Here is a 13,945-nt window from a genome sequence, read left to right as displayed (position 1 = left end):
GAGACTATTTGTTTCGTTGATCAAGCAGCTTGTTGCGTGGAGCGAATTCTCCGCATTCTCCAGATAGACACTAGAGAAAACAAGCGTTAATCACGTTTCGGACCGATGAACGACTATCGAACGACATACGACTGGGTTTCTTGCCTAGCTTCGGTGCTGGCGGGGCAATGTGAGTGGTAGACTTGGAATACATTTCTGGTTGACTATCATAGCTGGTGTCCTCCCTGTGGTTGGTGAAGTCGGCCAACACTCTACTCCATTCGGGTGACAGGTCTTGGGAGTGTTCTATTGTCCCGGAAGCCACATTCATGCCAACGTGGGACACATGCGCAAACGTATTAGCCATCGGGCTGGCGACTATAGCAGGCGATAACTGCCCATTCTTGGACGAAGGTGATCGCTTGGCTTTGCGCGTCGGTTTTGGGGATACGGCTACGAACAATGATGACCTACACGTTCAATTCACGAAGGAGAGATTTACTCACGAGGGGATCGTGGAGCCGTCCGTAGAGTAACCTGCTGACCGAATCTTGCAGCTTCCTCGTCGTCGCCAAAGAGAAAACCAAACTTTCGGCTCTGGAAGGGGATTATTACTTTGAGCAGGATATGTCTGCGGCACACTGACCAAGCCTGAGAACGTATAGAAAAACGGTTTGTCTAGCTCGTACACAAACCCAGCGGGTAACCGAAACAACCAAATCACTCGATCGGAGATGTCGTCTATGAGGCGGAACCAATGTTCGCCCCCAGCGTCCTTATCTTGCCCAAAAACCAATAACCCTCTCAACCCAGAGTACGCCCAATCGTCTGATTTGGAAGAAAATTGCGAATGGTAGATGCGGGCGGTGGCTACGGCATACACGTGGTTGGCTTGAGGAGGGAGACATGAATGGTGAAGATTGATGCTAGTACGGCGGGATTCACGCCCGAACCCGGTGGTATAGTGATGAGACATTGTAGCGAAGACCAAGGTTCTGCTGAAGGGATTGGAGGGGCTGTGGCTGGGGCTGAATTTCTGGGAGGGAGGCCTTAAAGAAGGGTCGTGTATACGGCATTGCCTTGAAATGAGGCAAATGTCCTCCTTGCCCCATGGCTGCGGGCTACAGCAAGGCAATTGGAGAACATGCGTGGCTGGTTGGCTGGTTGTAAGTCACCGTGATACATGGGACGAGCTCGTTTACATGAGCCGCTTATCGTAACAGGTTTCCGTGTACAGAGTTCATGCGACTTTGAATGAAATAGACATGGACAGATCGTGAGGTATGGAGGTGGCCTCCACGCATCCGCCAGAGGGTAGTTAATCGGTAAGGAGTTCTGAAAGGTAGGAAGCACCCCTGCAGAGCACGCGGGGTGGATATTAAGTGTGCCGTTTCACTGTCCAGCAACTTGAAGAGCACCTCCGTACTGTCGGCATACGGACAGATACGAGACATCAATTAAGCATCAGCAGATCAGCAGTCCCCTTGCACGTTCATCCAACAAAACTAGCTTGGCTTCCAGCAAGACCCGTACCTTGTCGTTGGAAGGACCGATATATCTCCAGGCATCAAGGACCGATCGTACGCGCATTGCAACCGCACCATCATGGTAGATTTTGATGTAGTCGACATCCTTGATGATTGATCGATAGTTAGAACGAGAAGAGGAAGAAGAACGTTCGCTGTTTTGGGATGCATCCTTGTCCACCGTCGAGGCAACCCTGCTGGGTCCTTGGTATCCTTTGTGGGCGGAAGCGGTCGATATCTGGGTGCAGGATCTCGTCGAAGAATGAGAGGTGTGAAAAGATATGCCGATGGAACCCAATGTGCCCTTGTCCCGTAAAGTAAGAAGGAACGTCCAGAAATCCACCAGTGACGACTTATTCCACATGATACCTGAAATGGTACCATCAAATGGCTTTAGGTCGGAAGGGTCTGACGACGTATGTGTGACGGCCGGGGAACTCCCTTCCCATGGCAGAGTACCTCGAACAGGAACAATCCAAGCAGTCCGTGTTTGAGGCAGAGGTTCAAAGTCCGTGAACGTATGTGGAGGTAGAATAATCGGCTTAGCTTTTGAGAATGGGTGAATCGTGACCGTCGCATTTCTTGGACGGTAAGGAGAGGTATGGATATGGGGCTGATCAATCAAGACCAAGTCGAGTCAATTATGAACGGGGGAAACTTACTTGGGGAATCCACGAAAATAAGGATCCTGCTTCAACTTTTAGCCGTTTGCGAGGTCGTTCCTCGGCTTGCGAAGGAGAAGGCGGCCGTCGGGGCGGTGAGGAAGCACTGTGTTCATGTCGCGTAAGATGACTATGGAATTCTTCGAGTTCCTGGATATCGTATATTTCGTTGTCATCCACTGCCGTGCCCCATTCTTTCATATCGAGCACGCGAGAACCTCGCACTCGCGGGGGCAAGGTAGACAGCGTGTAAACGTTTCCTGGCTTGATGTATCAAGCACAGCCATCAAGCAGTTCGACCCGGGACGCACCATATCTACTATGAGATCCATGTGGCGGATTCAAACATTTCCATTTCGTGCCAAACCTTGTGGCTGAAGATTTGACGACGCTTCTAGCTGAGTTCAGGATGGCTGTGTCACTTGAGAATGATGACCTATCTGAATCTGTGAAGTTATGTACAATAAGCCCAAACTTGGGTTCGCTGTCCCAATCGTTTATCGACGAGGTCATGGCAGAACGAATTCAAGAAATTCTGAGGCGAAACTGAACGATCATGGACGCTGCTTGTCAATGTTTGCACCCCTGAGTCTCACGTGATGAACATAGATATCGAGTCAGATCTCGTTCAAAGATCCCACTTAGATCCTACCACCACAGCGCACGTCCAGCGACAAAGGAATGCGGGAGACAACAGCTAGACATGTCGTTATCATTGGGGGTGGAATCATGGGATGTACAACGGCATTCTATATCACTCATGGAAAGCGTCCCAAAGGCACAACCGTAACTGTCATCGAACCATCAACCAAGGGCGTCGCACAAGGGGCCTCTGGTAAAGCGGGGGGACTCGTGGCTAAGTGGGCCTATCCGAAGGATTTGGTTGAAGACTCGTTTGAGGAGCACGAACGGCTAGCAGAGGAGTATGGTGGAGAAGAGCGGTGGGGTTGGCGTTACGTGAACTGCGGGAGCTGGGAAGGCAAGTCAGAGTCTGCGAATACCAACCCGAACACAGCACCAGAAGGGACCAAAAAGAAGGACCTTCACAAGACAGCGGAACTCGATGCTGTGTTGGCCGAGATATTCGCCCAACCTAGGGAAAAGAAGGGCATGCCAGAGGATCTGGATTGGGTCAAGGAGGAACTCAGCGGACACTACACTCCCATGGCGGAGCTTTACGACACGGCACAGGTATTTCCGTATGAATTCACAACAAGTATGATGAACCTTGCGATGGAAGAAGGCGCCACCCTTATATCAGGTCGCGTTACGACAATTAATAAAGCCGATGGCCAGGTAACTGGCGTTACTTACATAGACAACGAAACGAAGCAACCGACTACCATATCGGCTACCGATGTCGTACTTTGCGCTGGCGCGTGGTCATCTTCCCTCGTTCCAGAACTCCCAATATCGTCGACCCGGGCCCATAGTATCATTATCTATGCAAAGGAAGACGTAGAACTCTCACCTTATGTCTTGTTTACCGAAATCATGCTACCGTCTGGGGAAACTGTAACACCAGAAATTTACGGCAGGCCCAACGGCGAAGTCTACGTCTGCGGACCTGGCGACGACTTCCCGCTTCCGGCAACCGTGGATGAAGTAGAAGTACACAAGCCAGCGTGCCAGAGTCTGTGGGATAGCGTTACTGGGATATCAAAGGAACTCCGAGAAGGTACCTTGGAGTTCGAACAAGCTTGTTATCTCCCCCTTCTCGACGTTGCCTCAGGCCCCGTGGTCGGAGAACTGTCGAAGGTGGCGAAAAAACTCTGGGTAGCGACGGGACATAGTTGCTGGGTATGGATATGCCCTGCAAGCTTCTACTAATTCTAACTTGAAGTGCAGGGAATTTGTAACGCACCTGGAACGGCGCGCATCCTGAGGAACGGTATTATGGGCGACTCCCCACCCCGCGCTGCTTCCAGCCTCCGCCCATCCAAAGTATTGCCAGGGATGGGCGACGATTAGACACCAAGACCACTCCTCAAGCGTTCCTGTGGCCTCATGTTCGTGGATAGTATCACCTGAGATTCAAGAGGATTGCGAGTCGTCATTGCAACCCCGTTTCATCATAGCATCAAAGGTAATGACTATCCAAGTTGAGATTCGGTGTCAAAGCCCCAGGGCGGTTAAAGTGACAGCTTGGTTCTTTGATTAGAAGGTGTTCTACTTTGTGGCAGGCTGTTCGCATCGGTTCGAGTGATGATACGTTTGCACCAAGTGCTGGGGACTGACATGCCTAAAATGCCGGAGACTTCGTGAGACCCACATTGATGAAGTTTTGACTCGCATGGGAGTCATATGAAAGGATCTAGCCGCCACCAGACCGAAGAAGTTTAGATATATCACAGAACCAGAGGTGAAATTTTTCTGCGTCGGTGGTGAGGTGACTGGCTTGACTGGCTCGACACGAAGGGAATGGCTCGACACGGCTAAGAATAGCAGCCGAGGACCGTAGGAATCAAGTATTCCAATACCTCTCGAGCATAGTCGGTGACTGCGTCAAGCCAGAAAGATGACAAACGGAAGGGAGGGGAGGTCCGTTTGCTCCTCCGTTTTCGTCAAAGATTGTCGGAGACAGTAGACAGTACGTAGAACAAAGACATTCGATTATTCCCATGATCGGTGTGAAGATGAGCGACTTCTATAAGGTCTTGACGCCACGTTTCCAGATCCATCCCAATGAGCTGGGGCACCTTTGATGGGTCAAAAAGCGAACTGCGATCCAGCCAGGGACTATAAATGTATTGAAGCGGGGTCCCCAAAGTATTTGACGGTCGAGCGCGCAAGAGGCTTTGCAAGCCAGGCCATAACGAAAAGAGCAGCCCCAGGGGAATACATTCACGCTGTGATAGCGTATAAAAAGCACTTCTGTCTCCGTCGGACGTCATGAAAATCCAGGCGTCGGGTTGTTAGCAGGTGTTCCAGTAATCATAGTGGTGGAGCCGATGAACGTAGTGAGGCGAAAATTTGTCCGCAGGTTTGTTTTTCAGCATTCGACGTTTTGAAAAAAAGTAGGTGTCATTGGTAGCTTGTGCGCAAATTTGAAGCGAGTACATGTCGTTTGCGGTGACACGAAGAGCAACCACAAGCGTTTGTGAGGAGAAACAAAGTAGTCCGAGAGATACCTGGGCCTGCGGCGGCCTGCAATCCAAGTCAATCAGTCTTGAGTCCCCTGATACAACTCCGCGCGTCGGCCATTATTCCGAGGGTCCGCTTTGGGTAATAGAGATCGGGAACGGCGCAGAACACCCTTTGGACTCCGAACACCATGTCGGTGCTGCAACTGCTTGTCGCGACCCGCACACATCGCGCTATTAATCTTCCTGGAAAAATTGGAGTTGCAAACATTGGGCTGCTGAGAACCCACTTTACTTGTTTCATTTGAGCTCGACACATTAGCAAAACATTCAGGTTATGACAATGACTCAGTATATTCCATACATCCTCCCAGAACAGCCCTGCTGTGTCCCCTTCATTAGGTAGGAGTGAATTTTGATTCTTTATTCTTTACCAGTCAAGGGGGCGCACCACCCCGCCGTTAACAAGGAGTATCCGAGGGCCGAGTCCCGCCATTTGCCCAATTTGGCATTAGGTGCCAGAGAAACTCGCATTACCCAATATCCGAGTTGTATCAGGGGACTACATACTCCAAGTCAATGCAGCACGCGGAAGCTTCACGATGATACTTTCCGACTTTCTTGTCAGTCTACGTTGTCATGCAAACGAGGGCTAGGCTAGTACAAAAAAGATTAGATTAAGGTTTCACATAGGTGCCGCTGAGCGCAAATATCAGTATCGGTACCTTGTATAGTTCGGACTTTACCGGACTTTGAATATTGACCCGAATCGAATCGGTTCATTGCCTGGTTGAGGTCGTTCATTTCTACAGCGAAGGCCGTCAATCTGCGCGATCACTTAGATGAACAGGTGGCTGTTGCAGGTTCTCAAGACCTCAATTTTTATGTGAACTGATGTAGATTCATGATGGTGTTCTCTCATTTTGCAGAAATTCCGAGACACGAGCCGGGTGCGCTACTGCGACCCTTACTAAAAATTTCACACAGCAGCTCACCCAGTTACGGTCAATCCCTTGCTGTGCTCCTCCTCAATTGCCGACTCCAATACATATATAATATCGGGTACACGCGCAGGAGAATCGGGCAAGCTACCATGTGTACACCCTCCTACTAAATGTTTCTTTGTCGCACAATAGCCGCCGTGTAATTTTCTCCGGAGCCAAGATTCGTATATATTTGTCAGTGCGTCCTTTCCTTTCGCGCTTCACTCATTCTATCCGGCGATCCTCCTGCTTCCCCCACATTCGTTTTATATCTCTGTCATTCCAAACGGCTCTTTGAGCAACGCGTCGACATCAGTATTAATATCCCGGACAGACCTAACTAATCATCGCCAAATGTCATCTTCATCCCAAACACGACGGCGACGGGCAGGGAGTTTCGTCCCCTCTCTGCCAACGACACACGAAATGCCCCCTTCACAAGTTCGTCCCTCCCAGCGGACATCGTTGCTAGCAGCTAATTACGATCCCATCGAGTGAGTACTCACATTACGGGGTGTTCGGCTTTAACTGTTTTCCAGTGCCCTTCACCAATATCTTAGCGTTTCGAGAGTTGCTGTCGCGTCCGGCGTCCCCCCTTTTCCTAACACCGTCAATATGCCCATAGTGTGCAACGGACATCTACCGACCCACGCGCTCGCGTTGTACGAGACCAGCAGCGATAGGCCCTCCCAGTGTTACATACTCCCGATCGATTCGCGTCTATATTCAAGGGGTTTCTACACCGACATATTATCGCAGGCCTCCGCGGGATCCATCCCGCCTTCCCGCTCTTCCGATGGGACGATTACCCTCCCTCTTGTACCGTACCCAGTACCTCATTTGCCCTCCGCTGCTCTCCTACTCCTCTTTGGTATGGGTCTCGAGACGCAGATCAATACCATGGCGTGGCGATTACTACCTCCCCATGTCATCGAAGAATTCCCGAACGCCGCTGCTATGTCACAAATGATGGTACGCTTGGGTGAAGAGGAGTTCTTCAGCTATCTCGCGTACAATCAAGGGATTTGGAAGAATGTCTTGGCCCTGGGTCCGCAGGATAAACAGTTGGCGGAAATGGTCAAGACGGTCTGGAACGTCACTGCGGACGCTCACCGTAAACGTCAGCGTAGTCAACGGTGATCGTGCTTCTACCCCAGGCACACTACTCTCGAAGTCGATGTCCCTTGCCTCTGCCTTCGCAACTTCCCCTCGCGTAATGCTCGTGTTCCTACCAGTTGATTTACCCGGCCATCCTGCAATCACTTCGAATTTCTTGCACATCTCATCTCCCCTTGCATCTCCAAGTCACCTCGTCTGCATGCTTTCCAATCCAATGACCTCGCATCTCAGTACCATATTAGCTTTCCTTTCGCTGACATTGTATCACCCAGTCGAATCCGTAATTATCACCTGTTAATTTCCGATCTCGCGTTTATACCAATCACCCCCTCCGTCGCCCATTTTAGACAATTACTTGTAGTACACGTTCACTAGTACACGCCCGATCGACTTCTCGTACCTCTATGCAACACCCCAATATCTGTAGTTACCAAAGAATATTAGTTACCGGTTATACGTGTATGTAACCTCACAACCACGATTAAACTTGAAGCCAACACCGCCGATGTTTGCCCCAATATAGGACAATATTCACTTGAGTACTTGCGTAGAACTGTACGAAAGGGTCACGCTGGCCTGCCTGAGGTTTAGCCGACGATCTATGATGATACGTACACTTTACATCCGAACAAGTTTGTCTGGACAGTAGGCAGACGCTGCCGGCCCCGTTGCTGTAAGTGGGGATTGCATAGTCCGTTACCTTGGATAGCTGCTACCCTTTTCGCCCTATGGAAGACCGACAAATCCATGGGCAGCTGTCGTCGACGGTACCTAGACCATTCGGGACGGCACATAAATACCGGCGAGCTCGTGGATGGCAAGTAAGATAAGTATTCACGACATCCCTGTACCTGTAGTTGGGGACGAACCTCGCAACGACCATATATTCCTTAGATAGCATCGGCCCGCTTCGGCGACTAGCAGGGTTACACTTACATATTTGAAGACGTACATTCAGTAGGACCATTCTGATGCCCGAGCGCGCGCAAGTTGGAAGTATGCATCAGTAGATCTTTGCAGTAAAAGTCAGCAACACGGGTCCATTCAGGAATCGGATTTGTCCAGATTATTAATGATCCCGAAACATGGCTGCGGTGAAGAAAACGGTTTATCGGCGGAGACTACTGAGGAGGCTATCCCGTCGGCATTTTTTCTGTATGTAGATCGAAGGCACATCTTCCAATATCTGCATCAATGCAAGCCTCTGCTTCGCAATCATTGAGGGTGTACACCAGGACTGTGTTGATGATTTGGATGCACAGATGAATCCGTTGACAACGGTAAGGCGCTCGCGCCGAGAGAGAACCCCCAATATTCGGGGTCCTGGCGATTATTCATACCATTATGGGCGCGCTGATTCAGTTTGGATTCAGTAATTAATAATAGGTGGTTCAGTTGCGGGAGACTTACGCAAAGTGGTTAGTCGCAAAAGCAGCCCCCACCGTACTCGAGTCGGCCTGACTGAAGTGTAGATTTGTCTACCCCGATTTGCTACGGTGAGCAGGTTTGAATAAAATATGAGGTAGCGATATGCGGGAGCCCTTGTACCTTTGCTTAAAGATTCATGGATATGGAACTGGAGATAACGCGAGCTCTCCCTTAGTCTTGAATTTAATGTCCCAAGTCACGACGGTAGTCCTACTATACTATACTACTACTAGGACTGGTGATAGGCAGTCACATGTTGACGCGTTTGACGCCCAAGTGGATGCCCACGTGATACTTGTTGAACGCGACACTTGGCACGCGACGCGATATCAGGGTCGGCCTTTCACCACAACTTCTCGAATCTCAGTGCTTCCAACGGTCCCAGGTCGACGTGCGACTGGATGCTGCGGGACCTTACTCGACATCAAGATTATTTCGCCCGACAACTCTAGCGTCGCATATCAGCACAGAAACTCTACCGCAATCACAAGCGATAATGTCAACAACTCAAATTTTGTTCAACTCTCCAGCGCTTCATTCTTTGAAACGAGATCAGCTAGTAAAATTGTGCAAAATTCATTCAATAAAGGCGTCGGGAAAGAACACAGACCTTGTCGAGAAACTCAAACAACATGCGCTAAGTCTGCAGCAGGCTGAACAAGAAGCCAATGTCACCGGCGAGGCCAATGTCGATATGGACGACATCGAGGTCGCCGTTCAGGCGCGATTAGACTTGTCACAAGAAGCAGAGCACACCGATAACTCGAATGCGCCAGATCGTCGACAAATGCCTAGGCCCAGCGAACAATGGGAGGTCGTCATGGATAGCATCGACGAAGAAGAAGAAGATTCTTCCCAGAACACAGTCTCATCCAAAGGAACACTTCGAACGATTGGTGGTAGTGGTAATACAACACTGGCAGGAGAGTTTGGCACCGGGGGATCAAAAAGTGAGCTCAACGACATATGCTACGATGGTCATAGCACTCATTTGTGTTGCTCCGTGTCTTTGTTCTACTTTGTCTTTGTAGCTTCATTAATGTCCTCTTCGCTCAAAGCATTTGCGACTTCGCTTGGCCTCAATCGTACAAAGGGAGGGTCCGCGCATTCCGTTGCTAACATGTCTACCAGCATGTCCGACACTTCGTTTGCCTCGATACCTTCTAGTGTACCGTCCTTACCAAATACCATGAAGAAACTAGATGATCAAGGGGAACTCATCGCTACTTCTGCGCCATACTCGTCACTGCCTCAGTCGAACAACCCCCCACAAACCGATCATTTGACCTTCGTCCCTCCTTCACCATTTCCCGGAGCATTTGTAGACGACAGCGATCCTATGGCCATGACAGAGGATGCTACCCCTTTGCCCGGACACCCACTTCGCCCTGGTCGACCTGCGCCTTCAGCACCCAATGTCCGAATGAGCCTTGGTTTAAATACGCCTGCAAGAGGTGCGGCACCAACGACCACTATCCGTTTAGTTTCAGGAAGCGTACCCAACGTTGCATCCTTATTCAACGACCCCGATTCTGGGGATAAGACGACTACATCATGGGGAGATACTACGTGGGCCGGTGGCGACACCCCGAAGCTTAAACCGTTTGCTACTTCCTTCGATCTGGTTTTAGGCAGTCCTGGCCCCTTGTACCCTCCTTTGCCACTCGATGAACTAGTGAACGCTCAAGCAGGACGACAGGCCTCGAGTTCCAAACCACAGTCCATTGACGCGGTGCTCGGTACACCCTCCAAGAAAGCGCAGAATAACGCGAAGTCTACCCTCTCTCCTCCGCCGAAAGCACCGTTTGTATTCGGCTCACCTCTGCCGCAGCATCGTATATCCAATGCGCAGTTCCAGGATGCTGCCAAAAGTGTGCTGGACGAGATGAACCAAAGGTTGGCCGGCGAAGGCGTTCAGAGCGTCAGTACCGACGTGCTGAAACAACTGGACCCATCTCGGCGCGTTAACCTATCCGACGCTCTGAAGACTTCTTCACTCGATACATCACCGAGCAGAGATCGGCAAGCAGAACGTGCTGCAGTGCGGGAGAAGTTTAATCGAGCACACGAGGATGCCTTTTCGAAGATGGCTGGTATCGACGAACCAGTCGGTGCTGGAAGGAAGAGGAAATCTAACGTACTTCTCGAGAAAAGGGAATCAGCTGGGGTCCGCAAGCGGTCGAGTGTCGGCGTTGCTGTGAGACAAGGAGGCATTGGTGTTAATCGGGCTAGCGGTGCACGGGTCATTAGTGGTGGTAGGAAGAAAGCCGCTAGAGTCATTCCTGGTGGGTTCGATGAGAGTGATAGTGCAAGCCAAGATGAAGATGAAGAGGCTGAGGAGACGGAAAGGGGAGGGAAACGTATAAAGGTGCAGGATGAGGAGGCCGCGGCGCAGGAGGCGGAGGCGGAGGTAGCTAGAAAAGAGAAGGAGCGGGAACTGGTCAAGCGCAAACTAGAGAAGAACAAAGCTGCAAGGAGAAGCAGTATGGGTGTCGCCCGACAAAGCATGGGTCGCGGAAGGGCAAGCCTCTCTCGAAACGCAGGTATGTCTTCATGGTACTTTAGGTACTTAAGAAGCATTTATTTATCCACAATAGTACCTCAACCCAAACCAAGTCGCTTTGGTTTCCTCTCCTCGGCGAAGAGCCTCGTGCAGGGCATGTGGAAGGGGAAAAGCTCAGCCAAAGCTCCAGCTGCACCCTCCAATACTAGCATACCCGTTCCGGCGAAATCCGCCCCTCTCTCATCTACAACGAAGGCCTCAACGTCCAAGAAGCCTTCAATAGGCCCAGCTGCTGTCGCCCCTACTGGATCTTCTGTCACCGGCGGTAGCACGAAGAGGGTTGCTAGTGGTAGCAGTAGTTCTTCCAACTTCCTACACCCCGGAGGGGCAGAGAAGTCGAACACTGTGAAGTCGAATTCGAGCTCCCGATCCCGCAGCCCCATTCCATCCTTCAATACCCCCAGCGGAAGCAAAGCCAGTCTTGGAAGAACCAGTACATCTGGTGCCGTGTCCTCGATTGGAACGAGGAGTGGAACAAGGCAAAATCCTACAGGCACACGGAGCAGCACCGCCGGCACCACTTTGAACTCAGTGGGCACGCGAACTACGTCGGGAATATCATCGTTGGGAACTAGGACTAGTAGATTGTCATCAACAACTGTTTCAACCGACGCAGGCTCCAAGAACGCCAAAAGCATGCCCTCTACTTCACGGCTCTCTTCCTCTTCGCGACTAATGGCTCCAACTGCAAGTTCATTAGCGAAGACGCACTCGAGGGGTAGCACCACTGGTCTGGACGTGGTCAAGGAGAAAGATAATAGTCGACCCTCGCAAGGAATAGCGACGACACCTAGCTCTAAGCCAGGCATTTTTAACAAACACCTGATGTCTTCGCCTTCCGGTATACCGACCCCGGTGAGAACAACTGGAACGTTCACGTCGTTTGGCGGTGCCGCAGCATCTATTGCCAGTTCACCGGTAAAAGAGGATCATTCTGACTTCGCACCCAAACCCATTGCACCCAAACCGCGGTCATTGATTGGCCGGAAACCTAGGATATCACGATCGAAAGTGATCGCTAAACTGGCGTCGAAACGAGACGGCCCTGGTCCTAGTGGCAAGGTTATAAGAACAAGTCTTGACCCGAGGGGTGGTGCAGGGAGGACACGGTCGAGCTTAGGTGCAAAGGCGCAACGAGAGGGTTTGGGCGGGGGACTGAAGAGCGGGAAGGCGGAAGCGGTCTTGATGGCCAGGAAAAGAGCAAGGGCCAGCGAGTACGCTAGAAGGAAGAGCCTGAAGGGTTATTCCGGTGATTCCGACATGAAGGTGGACGATTGATTAATTTATTTCGACGGCTGAGCTTTCATTTTGATTTTACCATTCCCCCGAGTATTTTTTATTATAGTGCAGAACACAACACCGTTTGTATATCGTAGCTTATTGCGTTCCGTCAACCCCGCGAACGTTCTTTGTACCAAGCGGTTCCATACCCAACCAGTGGGGCATCGAAGTCCCTCCGAGGTCTGACATCTCTCAATCTACGCCCCAGGTCTGTCACAGCATCTGCAGTTGAGCTTTGGCCAGTCGTCAGCCATATCCTAACGAGCTGAAAGGAACTGGTGTGTTGTCGAGCTCGCGGTGCTCTGATGATTGAGTGACAGGGGTAACCAGGGGCGAATGGAGCAATTTACACTAGAACACAGATCAACGACGCTGATGAGGGTGGTCGCCAGACGTGCGCACCCTGCCTTAAGGCTACTAGATAATGGCACAGATCCTTGACTAGACGGGACGCCCCGGCAGAATCAGGGCAGCCCATCTCCAGGGAAGACATACACTGCGCTTGAGCTTGGATGACTGGGCAACTTGACCGCAGCCCGAACAGCCTGCCGATGCGTTGAGTGGCGTGGGCTCAATATTGCAAACATCCGAGGCTCGAGGGATTAGGTGTAATTTACAACAGAAGGACAGTACGTTCAGTGTCTCCGGAGCTTGAGCTTTAATTTACGGAGGCCTTTGGATATTCTCTCTTTCAGACGCTACAATCGTACAAACGTCGTCAGTTCCATGAGTTGATGCAGAGGGCAGGAAACACTGTACAAGCAGAGCTAGTGAAATAGTTCTTCGAGGGCCATCGTCGGCCCAATAAACTGGGTGGTAGGTTTCAAATCTTGACTGTCGTAAGGCGACTCTTTCCTGAAGTAGGTCCTCTTGTGTGTTCATCGGCTAGAAACAAAGGAGTGAGTAGCAATACCTACTATCCACCACGCCACTGACGGGAAGCTCGCTGATCAACTCATCATTGCGCGTGTAGTACGTTGAATGTCGATAAGGGTAGTTCGACATCCGTCATTCGTGAAGTAGTCGCGGAAGAACCTGGTATTGTGACCGAAGGTAGGCGTTATAAATCATCGAGAAAATCTTTAGACGGGCGGTTTTCGGCCCAGATCCGAGTTCAAAGGGAAGGAAGATTCCTCCATGTGAGAGATATCCTCGTGCGCTAACATAAACGATTATGGATGGCCGAAACCGAAGCGAGCGTGCACAAGGAATATATTCGCGGGGCAAGAGAAATGATTCCTCGAGCTTGAGAACATAGCCATACAATCGCCGACAATTATTGTTATGGCACGAGAAGATCCAGGGCCCCATGGGGAATAGC

At 50.8% G+C, this 13,945-nt stretch overlaps 5 protein-coding genes across 5 annotated transcripts; 3 read left to right on the top strand and 2 right to left on the bottom strand.

Annotated features, from left to right (window-relative positions):
* Nucleotides 1-20: 20 nt before the first annotated feature.
* Nucleotides 21-955, bottom strand: PC9H_000291 (uncharacterized protein; the record flags this gene model as incomplete). Its single annotated transcript, XM_036769953.1, has 4 exons — nt 21-70; nt 130-432; nt 486-576; nt 626-955. The coding sequence occupies 4 exons, from the start codon at nt 953-955 to the stop codon at nt 21-23; spliced, it is 774 nt and encodes a 257-aa protein (XP_036635798.1).
* Nucleotides 956-1,443: 488 nt separating this feature from the next.
* PC9H_000290 (uncharacterized protein) lies at nt 1,444-2,680 on the bottom strand (the record flags this gene model as incomplete). The annotated part of the gene is made up of 4 exons (XM_036769952.1): nt 1,444-2,118; nt 2,168-2,427; nt 2,479-2,486; nt 2,535-2,680. 4 exons carry the CDS (start codon nt 2,678-2,680, stop codon nt 1,444-1,446), a joined length of 1,089 nt encoding a protein of 362 aa, XP_036635797.1.
* A 168-nt stretch (nt 2,681-2,848) lies between these two features.
* PC9H_000289 (uncharacterized protein) lies at nt 2,849-4,138 on the top strand (the record flags this gene model as incomplete). Its single annotated transcript, XM_036769951.1, has 2 exons — nt 2,849-3,967; nt 4,016-4,138. The coding sequence occupies 2 exons, from the start codon at nt 2,849-2,851 to the stop codon at nt 4,136-4,138; spliced, it is 1,242 nt and encodes a 413-aa protein (XP_036635796.1).
* Nucleotides 4,139-6,587: 2,449 nt separating this feature from the next.
* Nucleotides 6,588-7,373, top strand: PC9H_000288 (uncharacterized protein; the record flags this gene model as incomplete). Its single annotated transcript, XM_036769950.1, has 2 exons — nt 6,588-6,727; nt 6,773-7,373. 2 exons carry the CDS (start codon nt 6,588-6,590, stop codon nt 7,371-7,373), a joined length of 741 nt encoding a protein of 246 aa, XP_036635795.1.
* A 1,903-nt stretch (nt 7,374-9,276) lies between these two features.
* PC9H_000287 (uncharacterized protein) lies at nt 9,277-12,621 on the top strand (the record flags this gene model as incomplete). The annotated part of the gene is made up of 2 exons (XM_036769949.1): nt 9,277-9,730; nt 9,812-12,621. 2 exons carry the CDS (start codon nt 9,277-9,279, stop codon nt 12,619-12,621), a joined length of 3,264 nt encoding a protein of 1,087 aa, XP_036635794.1.
* Between the last annotated feature and the right edge of the window lie 1,324 nt (nt 12,622-13,945).

Source organism: Pleurotus ostreatus, assembly GCF_014466165.1.
Source record: "Pleurotus ostreatus strain PC9 chromosome Unknown scaffold_1, whole genome shotgun sequence".
NCBI lineage: Eukaryota > Fungi > Basidiomycota > Agaricomycetes > Agaricales > Pleurotaceae > Pleurotus > Pleurotus ostreatus.
The sequence above is the reverse complement of the archived record's forward strand: the minus strand, read 5'-3'. Positions and strand labels throughout refer to the sequence as shown.